Below are 13,149 nucleotides of genomic sequence, written 5' to 3'. Positions count from 1 at the left end.
TACTTTATTTTTTTTATTTTTATTTTTGTATATGTATCCACACCATCTAACGTCCTTAAAAAAATAACGGTTTTCAAATTAAGATGACTAAAATATCCTTAATGGGTAGATGTGAAAAAAAAAACATTTATAAGACGATCGCAGTGAAGAACAAAAAAGTAATTTCAAAATTTTATTTTTTAATTAAAAATAATATATGATTTTTATTAATGATGTTGGGAGAATCATTATATTAAACAGTGTTATATAAAGATACAGAATAAATATAAATTTTATAAAAAAAATCACGTAAATTTAAATTTTTAGGAAAGTATCCATGAAAAAAAAAAATCTTTCTTTGCGCCAGACTGTCTACAACTCAGCAGTACGGTCGGTTAAAAAGACAATACTATCATCCAACGCGGGTACACAGAATTTTCTATACGGACACCAGATCTACCGTTCTTACCGTGCATGAATCCATCCAATCCGCCCACTCTTGGCGTCACCGTCGACGCCCGGTTATTTGACCGGGCATCATGCCTTGTGGGCGCCGATTAGATTAATCCGCTTGACGGCGTCCAAAACAAACCGATAGCAACGCCCGCAGTTTTCCTCGTCCCCACCTTCTCCTTCTTCTTCGCGAATCTACGGCCTAGATTTCGGCACTACTCTTTGACCTCAAGGAATATAATTTAAAAACTAATTTAACTGCCCTCGCCATACTTATCCGTAATAGCCCACCGTTCCCGCGATCCGTGTATAAAGTTCCAATCCTTGCTTCCTCTCGCCGGAAACAGAGGTAGGAGAAGAAGGACCAAATCCTTGTGCGATACGAGCGGAAGGAGAGAGAAATGCTGAGATCCGTTGCTATCCGAGCTCCATCTTCCTCTTTTGCTGCCAGTTTTCTTTTGGAGCCGTCCGCCGCCGTCGATCTCTCGCAGGCTCGGCCGGTGCCGAGATCGAGCGTGGTGTGCAACGCACAGAGGAGCGATGCCTCCATCCCCAAGCTCGAGCCCTTCAGCAGGAGCCGGATAGATAGGCTGATCAAGGAGCCTTCTTTCTTGCAGAAATGCGAGAACGACCTCACAGGTACTGTCCGCCTTGTTATTATAAAAACCTTGATCCTTCGCTCTTTTCCCCTTCTTTTCTTCTTTTTTATGTTTTTGGGTGATGATTTGAGATATATGATGGTGTTCTTTGCACCCTTTTTTTTTTGAGTTCTGGGATATGATTTGAGAAATATGTTTGGTGTTCACGCTATAATCATTTATTTTTTTCTGTAGATGTACGAGGAGGAACCCGATTTTCTTATGATCTCAACCTCCCCTGTCATGAGGGAGGGGGGGAATTAAAAGGAAAAAAAAACAAAATAATAAAAAAGAGATAGTTATGCGAAGAGAAGAGTGTTAAGAAAAAGGGGGGAAAATCACTGTGATACATGAGAGTTTAAAGAGAGGATTAGGAAAATTAGCCCTCTCTCTCTCTCCAGGACAAAGTGATAGTTAAGGGATGGAGATCTTTAATGACCGACCAGCAGCAGCACTTACATGCTAAACATTAAAAAAGAAAAGAAAAGAAAGTGAGATATTGTGAATAAGAGCAAAATTTTGCAAGGGTTTTTCAGATTGGAGAAGATCTAGGAATTATATTAACTTTGCTTTTCTTACACTTCTTAGTTGTGCAATATATGAACTCTGATGAAGCTGGTAAAACATTGATATTAGACAGACAGATATTGTTGACATATAGAAAGAGTGAAAAAGAAAAAGGTTGTATACCAATATGTTGAGTTGTCGACACACAAGTCATGTTCTCCGATCTAAGCAAATTGAAGCTTGCAGAACCATTTCTTGGCTTTACTTCTCTTTTTAGTAGATTTCAACTTTCAATCAGATCTATATGAGCGAGAGACCACTCTAGCCTCTCTTCAGTTCTCAATTTCTTTGATTCATAACTGTGTGTATTTTGATACATGTGGAGGTGATCCACATGCTATACTTAAGACCTCTCTGAATGTTAGAATAAAAACAGACCTTTAATTCATTCCCTTAGAAAGGAAAAAAGGGGAATTTTTCTGAGTCACTTGCTTCTAATGATCATAATTTTGGCTGCCATCATTTGTTAAGAATCAAATTCCGAAGAGTGCCTTAAATATTGATGATGGACTTGTTTAACTTACATTTCTTCTGGTCAAGTATAACTGAACTCAAAAACATTAGAATATTTGAAAATGCAGAGCGGTACCTGGATATGAAGGGCAATGGTCAGGAAATGGCAACATAATAAATATCAGAATTCAAAGCCTAAAATGTCATAGCCATGTCAGAATATCCTTTATATATCATTACACCAATAAGATGCCAACATCAATATTCAGCAACAGTTGAACTGAGTGCCTTTCTTACAAAGCACATAATGGATTGCATACATATACATAGGCTAACAACATATATGCACAAAACAACGCTAAAGACGTTCTATGGAATAATATACAATTCAAATTTTGAAAAAGTATATTCATACACTAACCATATTTTGTAATATGTTCTGTTTCATTTACGTGTATGACACGAATTCTGATCTGAAGTTGAAGTGAATAAAAAAATTTGATGAAGCACCACAATGCAGCACAATCCTTTATAAAATCGACCCTGAATGGAATGCAGCACTTCTTAGCGGCGATGATAAAGTAGCAGAGATCCCTGTGTTTGGAGAACACCACAATGCAGCAGTTAAATATTCTTTGGAAAGATCTTTTCAGGATAACATAGCAGCATACTCAACTGACTGTAAATGAAAACTAAAGAATGAAACTTTCTGTAAATCAGAACAGAGAGACTGACTTTTTTTAGTGGACAGTTTCTGATACTACGGCAGTTTACTCTAATACTCGAGTGGATCTGCTTTGGATCTAATGAGAAACAAATATTTTTTTGTGAAGCTTCCGTACAAACTTATGGATAGAGAAGTCATTGGTATAAGTTCTTGGTTAGGTCCAAGGCTTTTGGCAAGTGATCTGTTAAATAAACCATAGGTGGTTGAAGGAATTGATGACTTATCTGAGCATTCACTAATGGTATTACGGTGTTTTTTTGTATCTGGATTCCTTAGATTTTAACCATTATTGTTTATCTTTTGTTCCTCAGATTACTGCTCGACACTTGAAGGTGATGAGTCCTACAGCTGTTGGAGGGCCTACTTTGAGCTTAAGGATCTTGAGGTAACTTCAGCTGTCAAGTTGTGGAATGTTCTGTGCGATTATGACCTCATTGTGGCTCTTCGCTTATTTATTTTTTGGGGGGTTAATTACAGAAGGAAATGCCAAAAGAAGATGTGGAGAAGCTAGTGAGGCAAGCTGGTGGAATGAAGTCCCTAATCGACTGTTTACATGGGATCACAGCAATGCAAAAGAAGAAAGATAAAGAAGTCCAAAATCCCACATCATTGAGATCAGAGACACAAGGGGAAAGACCTTTCCCTGTGCCTGATGGACTGCCCAAGACCCCTGAAGAGATGGAAGAAGAAGAAAAAGCTAGAATGCCGGACTCTTCTTTCACCAGGCTACTTAGGAGGAGGGGTAGACTTCCTGCTTGGTATACGCTACCCCCAGATCATGAAACTGATTGAACTGTTTCTAGTGTTGGTGACTGAATCAATGTATATATAATACTTTCCATGTATGTTTTTTGTCTCTTAAGGTTGAGGTCCTTTTGGGTGTAGGAGAGGTAGTGTGTATATATTTTTCATGTGAAACTGGTCAAATTGCGTGTTATTCTTGTTTTCTGTATAAAGACTACCTTATCTTGCTGATATGAATTTATTTTGATGCACAACTTTACAGTTGTGGATTCAAGTTGGTCCAGCATCTAGAATGAAAATATCTTGTTTCATGTTGTCCTCGACCAAGTGTATACTATGAATGATATACTTGGTTGTTGCTTTCTGGCACTTGAAGTTTGATCAAGTTTTTTTTTGGGTTCAGATTAGAATATGTGTATTGGTTTGAGAAATTGAATGTAAAAAATCTACTGGGCCTCTTGTCCCTGCTGATAATGTTTACTTTGTCATGTCAAAGATGGGATTTGCAAAACAAATCTTGCACATTGAAGATTGTTCAATATTTGGTAACCCTCGTTCTCAAATTGGATTTAGAGATTGTTTTATCAGTTAAGCATTTGTTATTTCAAAAAACAAAACATTTGCCTTCACATAATTGAAGAGATCTGGTGTTAAAAAGAATATTATCTTAAGTAGTTCATGATTGACAGAACTTTCAGTACGTACAAAAGTATTCATTTTTTTTGATGGGGTACAGAAATATTCCTCAAAATGATCGCCAGTTTCTTTTGAATAAGTAGCGTTCATTCCAGAATACAACAAAAAATCAAATGGAAAAAATGTTCGGATGGAGTATTATATATAAACAATTATATAATGTATTTACAATATAATGTACGGCAGTTACATTGGGTGAAACTTTTATACAGTTATATTATATATAAAATATTATATAATGTATTTACTATATAATGTACGGCAGTTACATTTGGTGAAAGTTTTATAGAGATATATTTTTCTGTTGTTGAATTAGATAATGGATGTGATCTACTACTACAGTAACAATTTAGAATCTCCCTTTAAAAAAATCAGATTGATTCTTTGGCTCTATATAAGTATATAAGATTTATCTAGTATATAATCGATGTGGGATTAAACACATACCAAGATCGAATCGTGATTTGGGCTAAGGATCCATATCCATTCAAATCCAATAATGTGTATCATAAATTTAATTGCAAATATCAGATGAAATCATGATGAATCCAAATAGATTCATGCTGCAATATCCTAGCTGGGTCCGCTCTATGACTATTTATAACTGTTGGGTAGCGGATGGGGCAGGGTCTATTTTAGTCCTGTACTACTTGAGTAGCAGAAAAAGGTTGTGCTTATAAGAGTCTCATTCCCTTTCCTTTGCAAGGGTCCTTTTGGTAGCGGCAAAAGTCGCACTAAAGGGACAAAACAGTGCAGGGTGAAGTACCTACGCGACCCTCCCCCAGAGTGGACAATACCTCATAACGGAGGTTGTCCATTTTCATGCTCTAATAGTTAGTGCTTTTGTTGAGAGCCCCGCCAAAACTTCCCCGCACAACCCTTCCCACTAGGGTACTGTTGCGAGGCAGATGGGAAAGGGACCACTTTAGTCCCATACTGCTTGAGTAGCGGAAAAAGGACGTGCTTATAAGCGTCTCATTTCCTTTCCTTTGTGAGGGCCCTTTTGGTAGCAGCGAAAGTTGCACCAAAAGGACAAAACCGTATGGGGGTGAAGTACCTACGCAGCCCTCCCCCAGAGCAGACAATATCTCGTAACATGGGCCGTCCATTTTCGTGCTCTAACAATAACAATCTATAGCTTCATCCAAAAAAGCTAGCCATATATTTCTTGGTCTTGTATAAACATCCAAAAAAGCTAGTCATAGATTTTTTTTTTGTCTTGTATAAATATCCAAGATTTACTTAGTGCATAGCTGACGTGAAATTAAACACAAATACATAATGATCCTTACAACTTCTAAACTACTCACACTTGAAGAGTTTAAAAATTTCTAGCTTTTACATCAAGTGGTGAAAAAGTTTGTAGCGTTTCATATTGTTCAAAATATCCAATTTTTAACAACTCAAATACCAGCTGTGAACTTTTGTCAAAATATATACCACCCAATGTTTCTAGGGCATTCCTCAACTCAATGATTAAAAGTGGATATGATATATGACTTCGAAAATACTAGATGACAAAATCTTTCATGCCTATGCAAAAAATTTTGAGGAATGTTCCAAGACGCTATTATATGTACATGAAAAGTCTTATATATATATATATATATATATATATATATATATATGCACCTGAAGAGTTCTATTATATGCACCATAGGGAGATTGATGCAACTCATAAGATTTATTATTGTACATAAAAAATTGGTTGATATTAAATTGCTAGATTAGCATTATGGCTCTAATAAGCTTTTATGGCTCTAAAAAATTAATATTTGCACATTTTCTAGATATAATGATTATATCTTTGTCATAAATCCATATAATAATTTCCCTAATTTAGTAATTTTTTAGTTCACTTATAGCTAAATAAAGTGAACCATTTTATATGATCAACTCAACCCATCTAAACATTAACCCGAAACTAGTTGTGGTCAATCCTTTTCCTCCTGTTGACTCTGTTTATGCTCATACTTTCTAAGAAATGGAGCGATATCAAGTTCTTTCTTATTACTTTATTTCCTACAATTTTCCATTTACATCTACTCCTTTTCGCTCTATATATATCAAATCACTCCTTCGTGTTAGTATATCCCACAGATCTAGACACTTGCAAACCTGAATAGGGATTTTTTCATGTTCAATAGTTTTTCTTATTTTCATCTTTTTTGTAGCCTCTTTTACCCCATATTCTCTAATTCTACATGTTATACTTAATATTTCTATCCTTAATGATACTAATAAAGCATTCTAAATCATTAATGTGATTTTTATTACAAAGTTTATCAAAATAACTCTCAATCTTTTTTCTAATCTCGTCTTTCATCAAATATTTAGATTTTCATTTTTGATGCATTTATCTGAGTCAACTCTCTAGCTATATTTTTCTTAGTCTTACAGTCTTATAAGTATTAAGTCACTAAGGCCATAACATTAATGTAGATCGTATCAGAATCTATATTTAGAAAGGCTTCATGATTTATTACCGGCAAATGGCAAGAAAATTTTGTTTCTTTTACAAGGTACATGACATAATTTGTTGCTACTGAATAATCTATGACTTGTACTTCTTGCTTTTTTTTCTAAGGAAAATAAATAAATAAATAAAAATAAAAATTTCACTCAAATGACTAAATATACCCTCAAGATCTTTCTCCACCATAATTTTTGGGTTCATATGATTGGCCCGGTGTACCGCTAAGTTGGTACGTCAGGCCAAAGCTTTCGTTTATGAGCAGCAATTACACCTACGTCCGGTGCGCCTCTGTGTAAGGAAAAAAAAGGAAAAAAAAAGAGCTCCCTCTTCCAAGCGAACGGAGCCCCAGCCGCCTCCCCCTCCCGAGCAAACAGCGGAGAGTAAGCACCACCCGCGCCCTGATCTCTTGAGCGAACGATGGAGAGCTAGTGCCGCCCACATCCTTCCATCCTCTTCAGAGTATCCTCCTCCTCTCGAGCACCGCTCCTCTCGCTCCGCTCTCCTCTCCCGAGCGAACGATATCTTCCTTAAGCAACTCCCCCGTCCTGATTCGGAGGAGCTAGAGGAGCTCCGCATGGAGAGAAAATAAATACAATCCTCTCGTTCTAGATCTCTCGCCTGATCACCATCCGTGCCTCTCTTTCCTGGCCCTTCATCTAAAACAACCTGGTGCCACGAACCTAGCCGGCTAGCCCTCTGCAGCTATGCGGGGCCTCATCAGTGGGCAGAAAAATCGAGCCGCACCTCCATGACTCCCACCTTTTCCTCAGCAGACTGAAAAAAGGCTAGGCTTAGAAAGGGAAAGATGGTGGGCGAGAAGGGGATCCTTCTTTGTTTTATAAATTTCCCTCTTTGTTTCCCTGTGAAATTTCTCTCTCCTTCAGGTGAGCAGTGCTTTCTTTTTTTCTAAAAAACTTTTACGCTGAGGTGGTCGGATACATGATATGATAATTAACTTAATGCGCCGCTGAGCTGAGCTGGTACACAGCTTCTTCCTCCCGAGACCGGCCGGAAGCGTTTAGCTGCGGACGGCAGGCCTCAGGCGCGGCGGCGAAGCACCCCTAGCCGTCCGGTTCCGGTGAGAGCAGCACCTCGGGAAAAGCAACACAAACCTGGTACGGCAGCGGCCGGACCGAGAAACCCGTGATCGGGGAACAGCGGCGCCTGTCCGTCGCTCACCGCGCCGTACCCAGCGCCTATCGGCCGGTCGGCATCGCCCCGGTCCCCAACAAACTCAATTATTGCTGCGGAGTTCCCATCACCGGAAAGCAAGAACAATGGAAGGAGTACAACGGACTTGCAAGCATCCAAGCGTGGCATTGTAGATGGAGCGCTTGCCAATATTGTAATAAGAATATTTCGTCAGAACGCTACAAGATCATGCCAATTAACACCGTGCTGCACCTCCTACCAATATTAGATGGAGCGCTTGCCAATATTACAAGCATCCAACCGTGGCATTGTAGATGGAGCACTTCACATTTTACAGGCAACCAGTGAGAGGTGCAATAGAAGTGTTACATGTGAACTGACCTTTCTTTTCCTCCTTGTGATATTTGTGTTTGTTGGGGAAAAACCCCAAGTCATACCGTCACGGAGGTGTTAGATTTTTATTAAATAATGATTAAAAGTTTTCATACTTAAAACATATATATTATGTATATATGTTAAAGAGGGAGTGTGGTGTGGATGGTTGGTGTGCCCGCTTGAGGTGCTTGAGGTAGGTGGTTCGAATCTCTGTTCCCTCCTTTTTTAAATCTCTCATATGGAGGATTTATTTACGTGAAGGCTCGGTTCTGTGCCTGTGCTCGTCCGACCCGACGGTCTTTGCGCTCGAGCCTGTGCTCGCTCGGCCCTGCTCGTCCGAGGTTACTTGCGCCTCACAGGCCCTGCTCGTCCAAGGTTCCTTGTGCCTGTGCGACCAGAGGTTCTTTGCGCATGTGCCCTGCTCGTCCGAGTTTCCTTGCGCTCGTGCCTCTGCTCGTCGGCCCTGCTCGTCCGAGGTTCCTTGCACCTGTGCGACCCAGAGCTGAGGTCGTCCAAGAGACTGAGGCCCTGCTCGTCCGAGGTTCCTTGTGCCTGTGCTCGTCCGAGGTGCCGAGGTTGAGGTCGGACCACAGGTGCAATGAGCCCAGAGGAGCCGAGGTCGGACAACAGGTGCGATGAGCCAAGAGGCGCATGAGTCGTGCTTCGCACCCTTAGCACGAGGAGCCACGTCGCTTCCTCGATAGCACCTCTTCGCAACCGACCTCGCATCCGCTGGCCATACTCCCAGTGTTTTTTCAAACTTTCTTACCGGTTTTGACCGTTGGATCGGTTTTGGGTCGCGTCTGTCCCGAAGAAGTCTATAAATAGACCTCTTCGGATTAGACAGGTGATATATATAATTTGAAAGCAGAAAACTACTATTCTCCCTGTTTGCTATTTTTCTTTCAATCAACGGGCTTGCTGCATACTGATTCTGGGTTCGAAAGCTTCTTTGATCCGTGCAAATCATTGAGGCAGAAGGAACAGTGCGAGAGGCTGTTGTATCTCAGGAGTAGAACGCCATCCAAGCCTAGTGCACTGTAAGGCGGCGAAATCTACTTCAAGGAAAGTGACCAACATACCACGCCTCAGCATCTCGGGTTCCATTTTTCCACTTTCTCTATTTATTTTTTATAAGCCTATTTCTGCCTATTATTTGTTGAAGTAGAGTATTATAGATTTAAAATTTTCTGGGACAGTATTTTCCCAACATTCTTGAAGTAGATATCCTACATATAATAGGCTAGTACTTAGAGTTACCCCAATGGCCAATGCAAGTGACCCGGTTCCTCCTGAAAAATTTAATGGAAATAACTTTAAGCGTTGGAGACAGAAGATGGAAATCTTCTTAACCACACTTGGGTTATTTTCCATAATCTTTGACTCTCCTCCAAATGAGGAAGAGAATGAACCAGCTAGAACTTGTAACTTGGAGGAATTTAAGAAGAAAGACTACCTGTGTAGGGGAAGGATTCTGTCCTATCTTACTGATCCCCTTTTTGATGTCTACTGCACTTTTAAAACCTCCAAGGAGATTTGGGATGATCTTAATAAGTGTTGCTGGTGGTCCAAACCGAGAACGATTGGCACTGCGGTGTGAACGGGGTTCCGTCTGAGTTGTCTTGGTTGGTGTTGGTTGCGCTCCACCTTCCGCCAAGAAACCTGCAAACAAGCCTTGCACCACCACCAGGGTGGTGATGGCCCTCCGACGGTCAAGTCAGAGGAGATTGGAGGAGGAGGAGAGGTGATAATCGCAAGTAAGAGAGTGCTCTGGGAGATATTGCTCACCTCCCCCCTTTCTCCCCCCAGCCGCATATATACCTGGCTGGGGGGTCTCTCAGGGGGGTTCGTTATCGTGGGGCACGATGGTGTGGCCACTGACATGGCCGTTACAGGGCGTCGTGGAGCAGCACCGGGTACGGCCACGTCAGGGCATAGTGGGGCTCCGCTTTGTACGGCTGATGCAGGAGATCGTGGAGCAGCATCGGATACAGCCGTTGCAGGGAGTAGTGGAGCAGGAGGCCGCGGCGTGCCTCTGGGGAATAGCCTGTCGTTATCAGGAGATCTCCGACTCGGGGTCGGAGCGCTGGATCAAGGGGCAGCCGACTCGGGGTCGGGCTGCGGAGCCGAGGATGTCCGACTCGGGGTCGGATTGCTGGATCAAAGGGCAGCCGACTCGGGGTCGGGCTGCGGAGCCGAGGATGTCCGACTCGGGGTCGGATTGCTGGATCAAAGGGCAGCCGTAGTCTTCCTGGGCGCGCGTGCCGGTCACGTGGGGCATGGCGGCTTATTTCCCCCGTAACAGTAGCCCCCACTTCCGAGCCTGGAACCAGAAGGGGAACAGGTGAAGGGAGTGATGTTTCGGGATTGCCGCCGTTCCTCGGAGAGGCGCGCGCGCTTCGAGCTCCCCGCCCTTTTTATGGCGTATGGCGGTTATTGCCGACCTGGCAGTCTGAGGATTTCGGCGGACATCCTTCCTTAATGGTGTCGATTCGCCTTTGGGGCGCGAGCGACCCTTCGGCAGCCAGGCGTCCTTCTTTTTCTTTTAACTCTCGGTAGCGTCTTGCTGATTCCTGGCTCCCGAAATTCTTCCGGCGCTAGGCCAGGCATCCGAGGGTTAGGCCTCAGGAAACTCTTCCGGCGCTAAGCCAGGCATCCGAGGGTTGGGCCTCAGGAAATTCTTCCGGCGCTAAGCCAGGCATCCGAGGGTTAGGCCTCAGAAAATTCTTCCGGCGCTAAGCCAGGCATCCGAGGGTTAGGCCTCAGGAAACTCTTCCGGCGCTAAGCCAGGCATCCGAGGGTTAGGCCTCAGGAAACTCTTCCGGCGCTAAGCCAGGCATCCGAGGGTTAGGCCTCAGGAAATTCTTCCGGCGCTAAGCCAGGCATCCGAGGGTTAGGCCTCAGGAAACTCTTCCGGCGCTAAGCCAGGCATCCGAGGGTTGGGCCTCAGGAAATTCTTCCGGCGCTAAGCCAGGCATCCGAGGGTTGGGCCTCAGGAAATTCTTCCGGCGCTAAGCCAGGCATCCGAGGGTTAGGCCTCAGGAAACTCTTCCGGCGCTAAGCCAGGCATCCGAGGGTTGGGCCTCAGGAAATTCTTCCGGCGCTATGCCGGGCATCCGAGGGTTAGGCCTCAGAAAATTCCACTCGTTGGTCGACCAAGGCTGGCGCATGCCGAGGCAACTGGTCGGGGCTTCAGGCTAGTCTGCTCCCGGGATGGTCATCGGGTTAGCCTGGCATCCGAGGGCCGAGCCTCGGGACCTTCCACTCGTTGGTCGGCCAAGGCTGGCGCGAGCCGAGGCGACCGGTCGGGGCTTCAGGCTAGTCTGCTCCCGGGATGATCGTCGGGTTAGCCTGGCATCCGAGGGCCGTCAAGCCTCAGGAAATTCCGCTCGTTGGTCGGCCAAGGCTGGCGCAAGCCGAGGCGACCGGTCGGGGCTTCAGGCTAGTCTGCTCCCGGGATGATCGTCGGGTTAGCCTGGCATCCGAGGGTTGTCAAGCCTCGGGACATTTCGCTCGTTGGTCGGCCAAGGCTGGCGCGAGCCGAGGCGACCGGTCGGGGCTTCAGGCTAGTCTGCTCCCGGGATGATCGTCGGGTTAGCCTGGCATCCGAGGGCCGTCAAGCCTCAGGAAATTCCGCTCGTTGGTCGGCCAAGGCTGGCGCAAGCTGAGGCGACCGGTCGGGGCTTCAGGCTAGTCTGCTCCCGGGATGATCGTCGGGTTAGCCTGGCATCCGAGGGTTGTCAAGCCTCGGGACATTCCGCTCGTTGGTCGGCCAAGGCTGGCGCGAGCCGAGGCGACCGGTCGGGGCTTCAGGCTAGTCTGCTCCCGGGATGATCGTCGGGTTAGCCTGGCATCCGAGGGCCGTCAAGCCTCAGGAAATTCCGCTCGTTGGTCGGCCAAGGCTGGCGCAAGCCGAGGCGACCGGTCGGGGCTTCAGGCTAGTCTGCTCCCGGGATGATCGTCGGGTTAGCCTGGCATCCGAGGGTTGTCAAGCCTCGGGACATTCCGCTCGTTGGTCGGCCAAGGCTGGCGCAAGCCGAGGCGACCGGTCGGGGCTTCCGGCTAGTCTGCTCCCGGGATGATCATCGGGCTAGCCAGGCATCCGAGGGCCGAGCCTCGGGACATTCCACTCGTTGGTCGGCCAAGGCTGGCGCAAGCCGAGGCGACCGGTCGGGGCTTCCGGCTAGTCTGCTCCCGGGATGATCATCGGGCTAGCCAGGCATCCGAGGGCCGAGCCTCGGGAAATTCCACTCGTTGGTCGGCCAAGGCTGGCGCAAGCCGAGGCGACCGGTCGGGGCTTCCGGCTAGTCTGCTCCCGGGATGATCATCGGGCTAGCCAGGCATCCGAGGGCCGAGCCTCGGGACATTCCACTCGTTGGTCGGCCAAGGCTGGCGCAAGCCGAGGCGACCGGTCGGGGCTTCCGGCTAGTCTGCTCCCGGGATGATCATCGGGCTAGCCAGGCATCCGAGGGCCGAGCCTCGGGAAATTCCGCTCGCTGGTCGTGCGCTTGTCGCTCGCTGCCCGACGGGGTTTCTCCGTGGCCAGCCGCGGTCATGTTTCTCCTTTTCTCTAAGCGTTGCCTGGGGGAACACGAGAAGGGCATTAAACGCTAATTAATGCGTTACCTGGGAAATCGGATCGCCAGCTGCTGCTTGCGAGGAGTGTTAGTTGAGCGGCCGCGATACGCGGGTTCTTCGAGGAGGATACGGCCTGGGCGCGAGCGGAGATATGTGGACCTAGGGGTACATGACACCCGGATTGTCCTGCGCAAAGAATGCGGTTTAAGGAGAATGACGCTTAGGAAATCGCGGGGAGATACGCCTCGGGAGCCGGAACGGCTCCGGTTTCAATGCGCCTGCATTTATTGGAGCCACCCGCATCGGAACGA

The 13,149-nt window shown here is 45.5% G+C and overlaps 1 protein-coding gene across 1 annotated transcript; it reads left to right on the top strand.

The window, feature by feature from the left end:
- Positions 1-643: 643 nt before the first annotated feature.
- Positions 644-3,844, top strand: LOC120104505 (CCG-binding protein 1-like). Its single transcript, XM_039115734.3, has 3 exons — positions 644-1,071; positions 3,129-3,202; positions 3,295-3,844. Exons 1-3 carry the CDS (start codon positions 834-836, stop codon positions 3,607-3,609), a joined length of 627 nt encoding a protein of 208 aa, XP_038971662.3. The 5' UTR covers positions 644-833; the 3' UTR covers positions 3,610-3,844.
- Positions 3,845-13,149: the final 9,305 nt, after the last annotated feature.

Source organism: Phoenix dactylifera, chromosome 9 (genome assembly GCF_051530095.1).
Source record: "Phoenix dactylifera cultivar Ajwa chromosome 9, Ajwa_hap1_PhDact_Kaust_v1.1, whole genome shotgun sequence".
Classification (NCBI taxonomy): Eukaryota; Viridiplantae; Streptophyta; class Magnoliopsida; order Arecales; family Arecaceae; genus Phoenix; species Phoenix dactylifera.
The sequence above is the reverse complement of the archived record's forward strand: the minus strand, read 5'-3'. Positions and strand labels throughout refer to the sequence as shown.

Excerpts from the sequence above, each read along its gene's own strand:
- LOC120104505 (XM_039115734.3), top strand. The coding sequence starts at position 834 with ATGCTGAGATCCGTTGCTATCCGAGCTCCATCTTCCTCTTTTGCTGCC. Across the intron at positions 1,072-3,128 it reads ATGCGAGAACGACCTCACAG|ATTACTGCTCGACACTTGAA; the intron begins GTACTGTCCGCC and ends TTTGTTCCTCAG. Across the intron at positions 3,203-3,294 it reads TTGAGCTTAAGGATCTTGAG|AAGGAAATGCCAAAAGAAGA; the intron begins GTAACTTCAGCT and ends GGTTAATTACAG.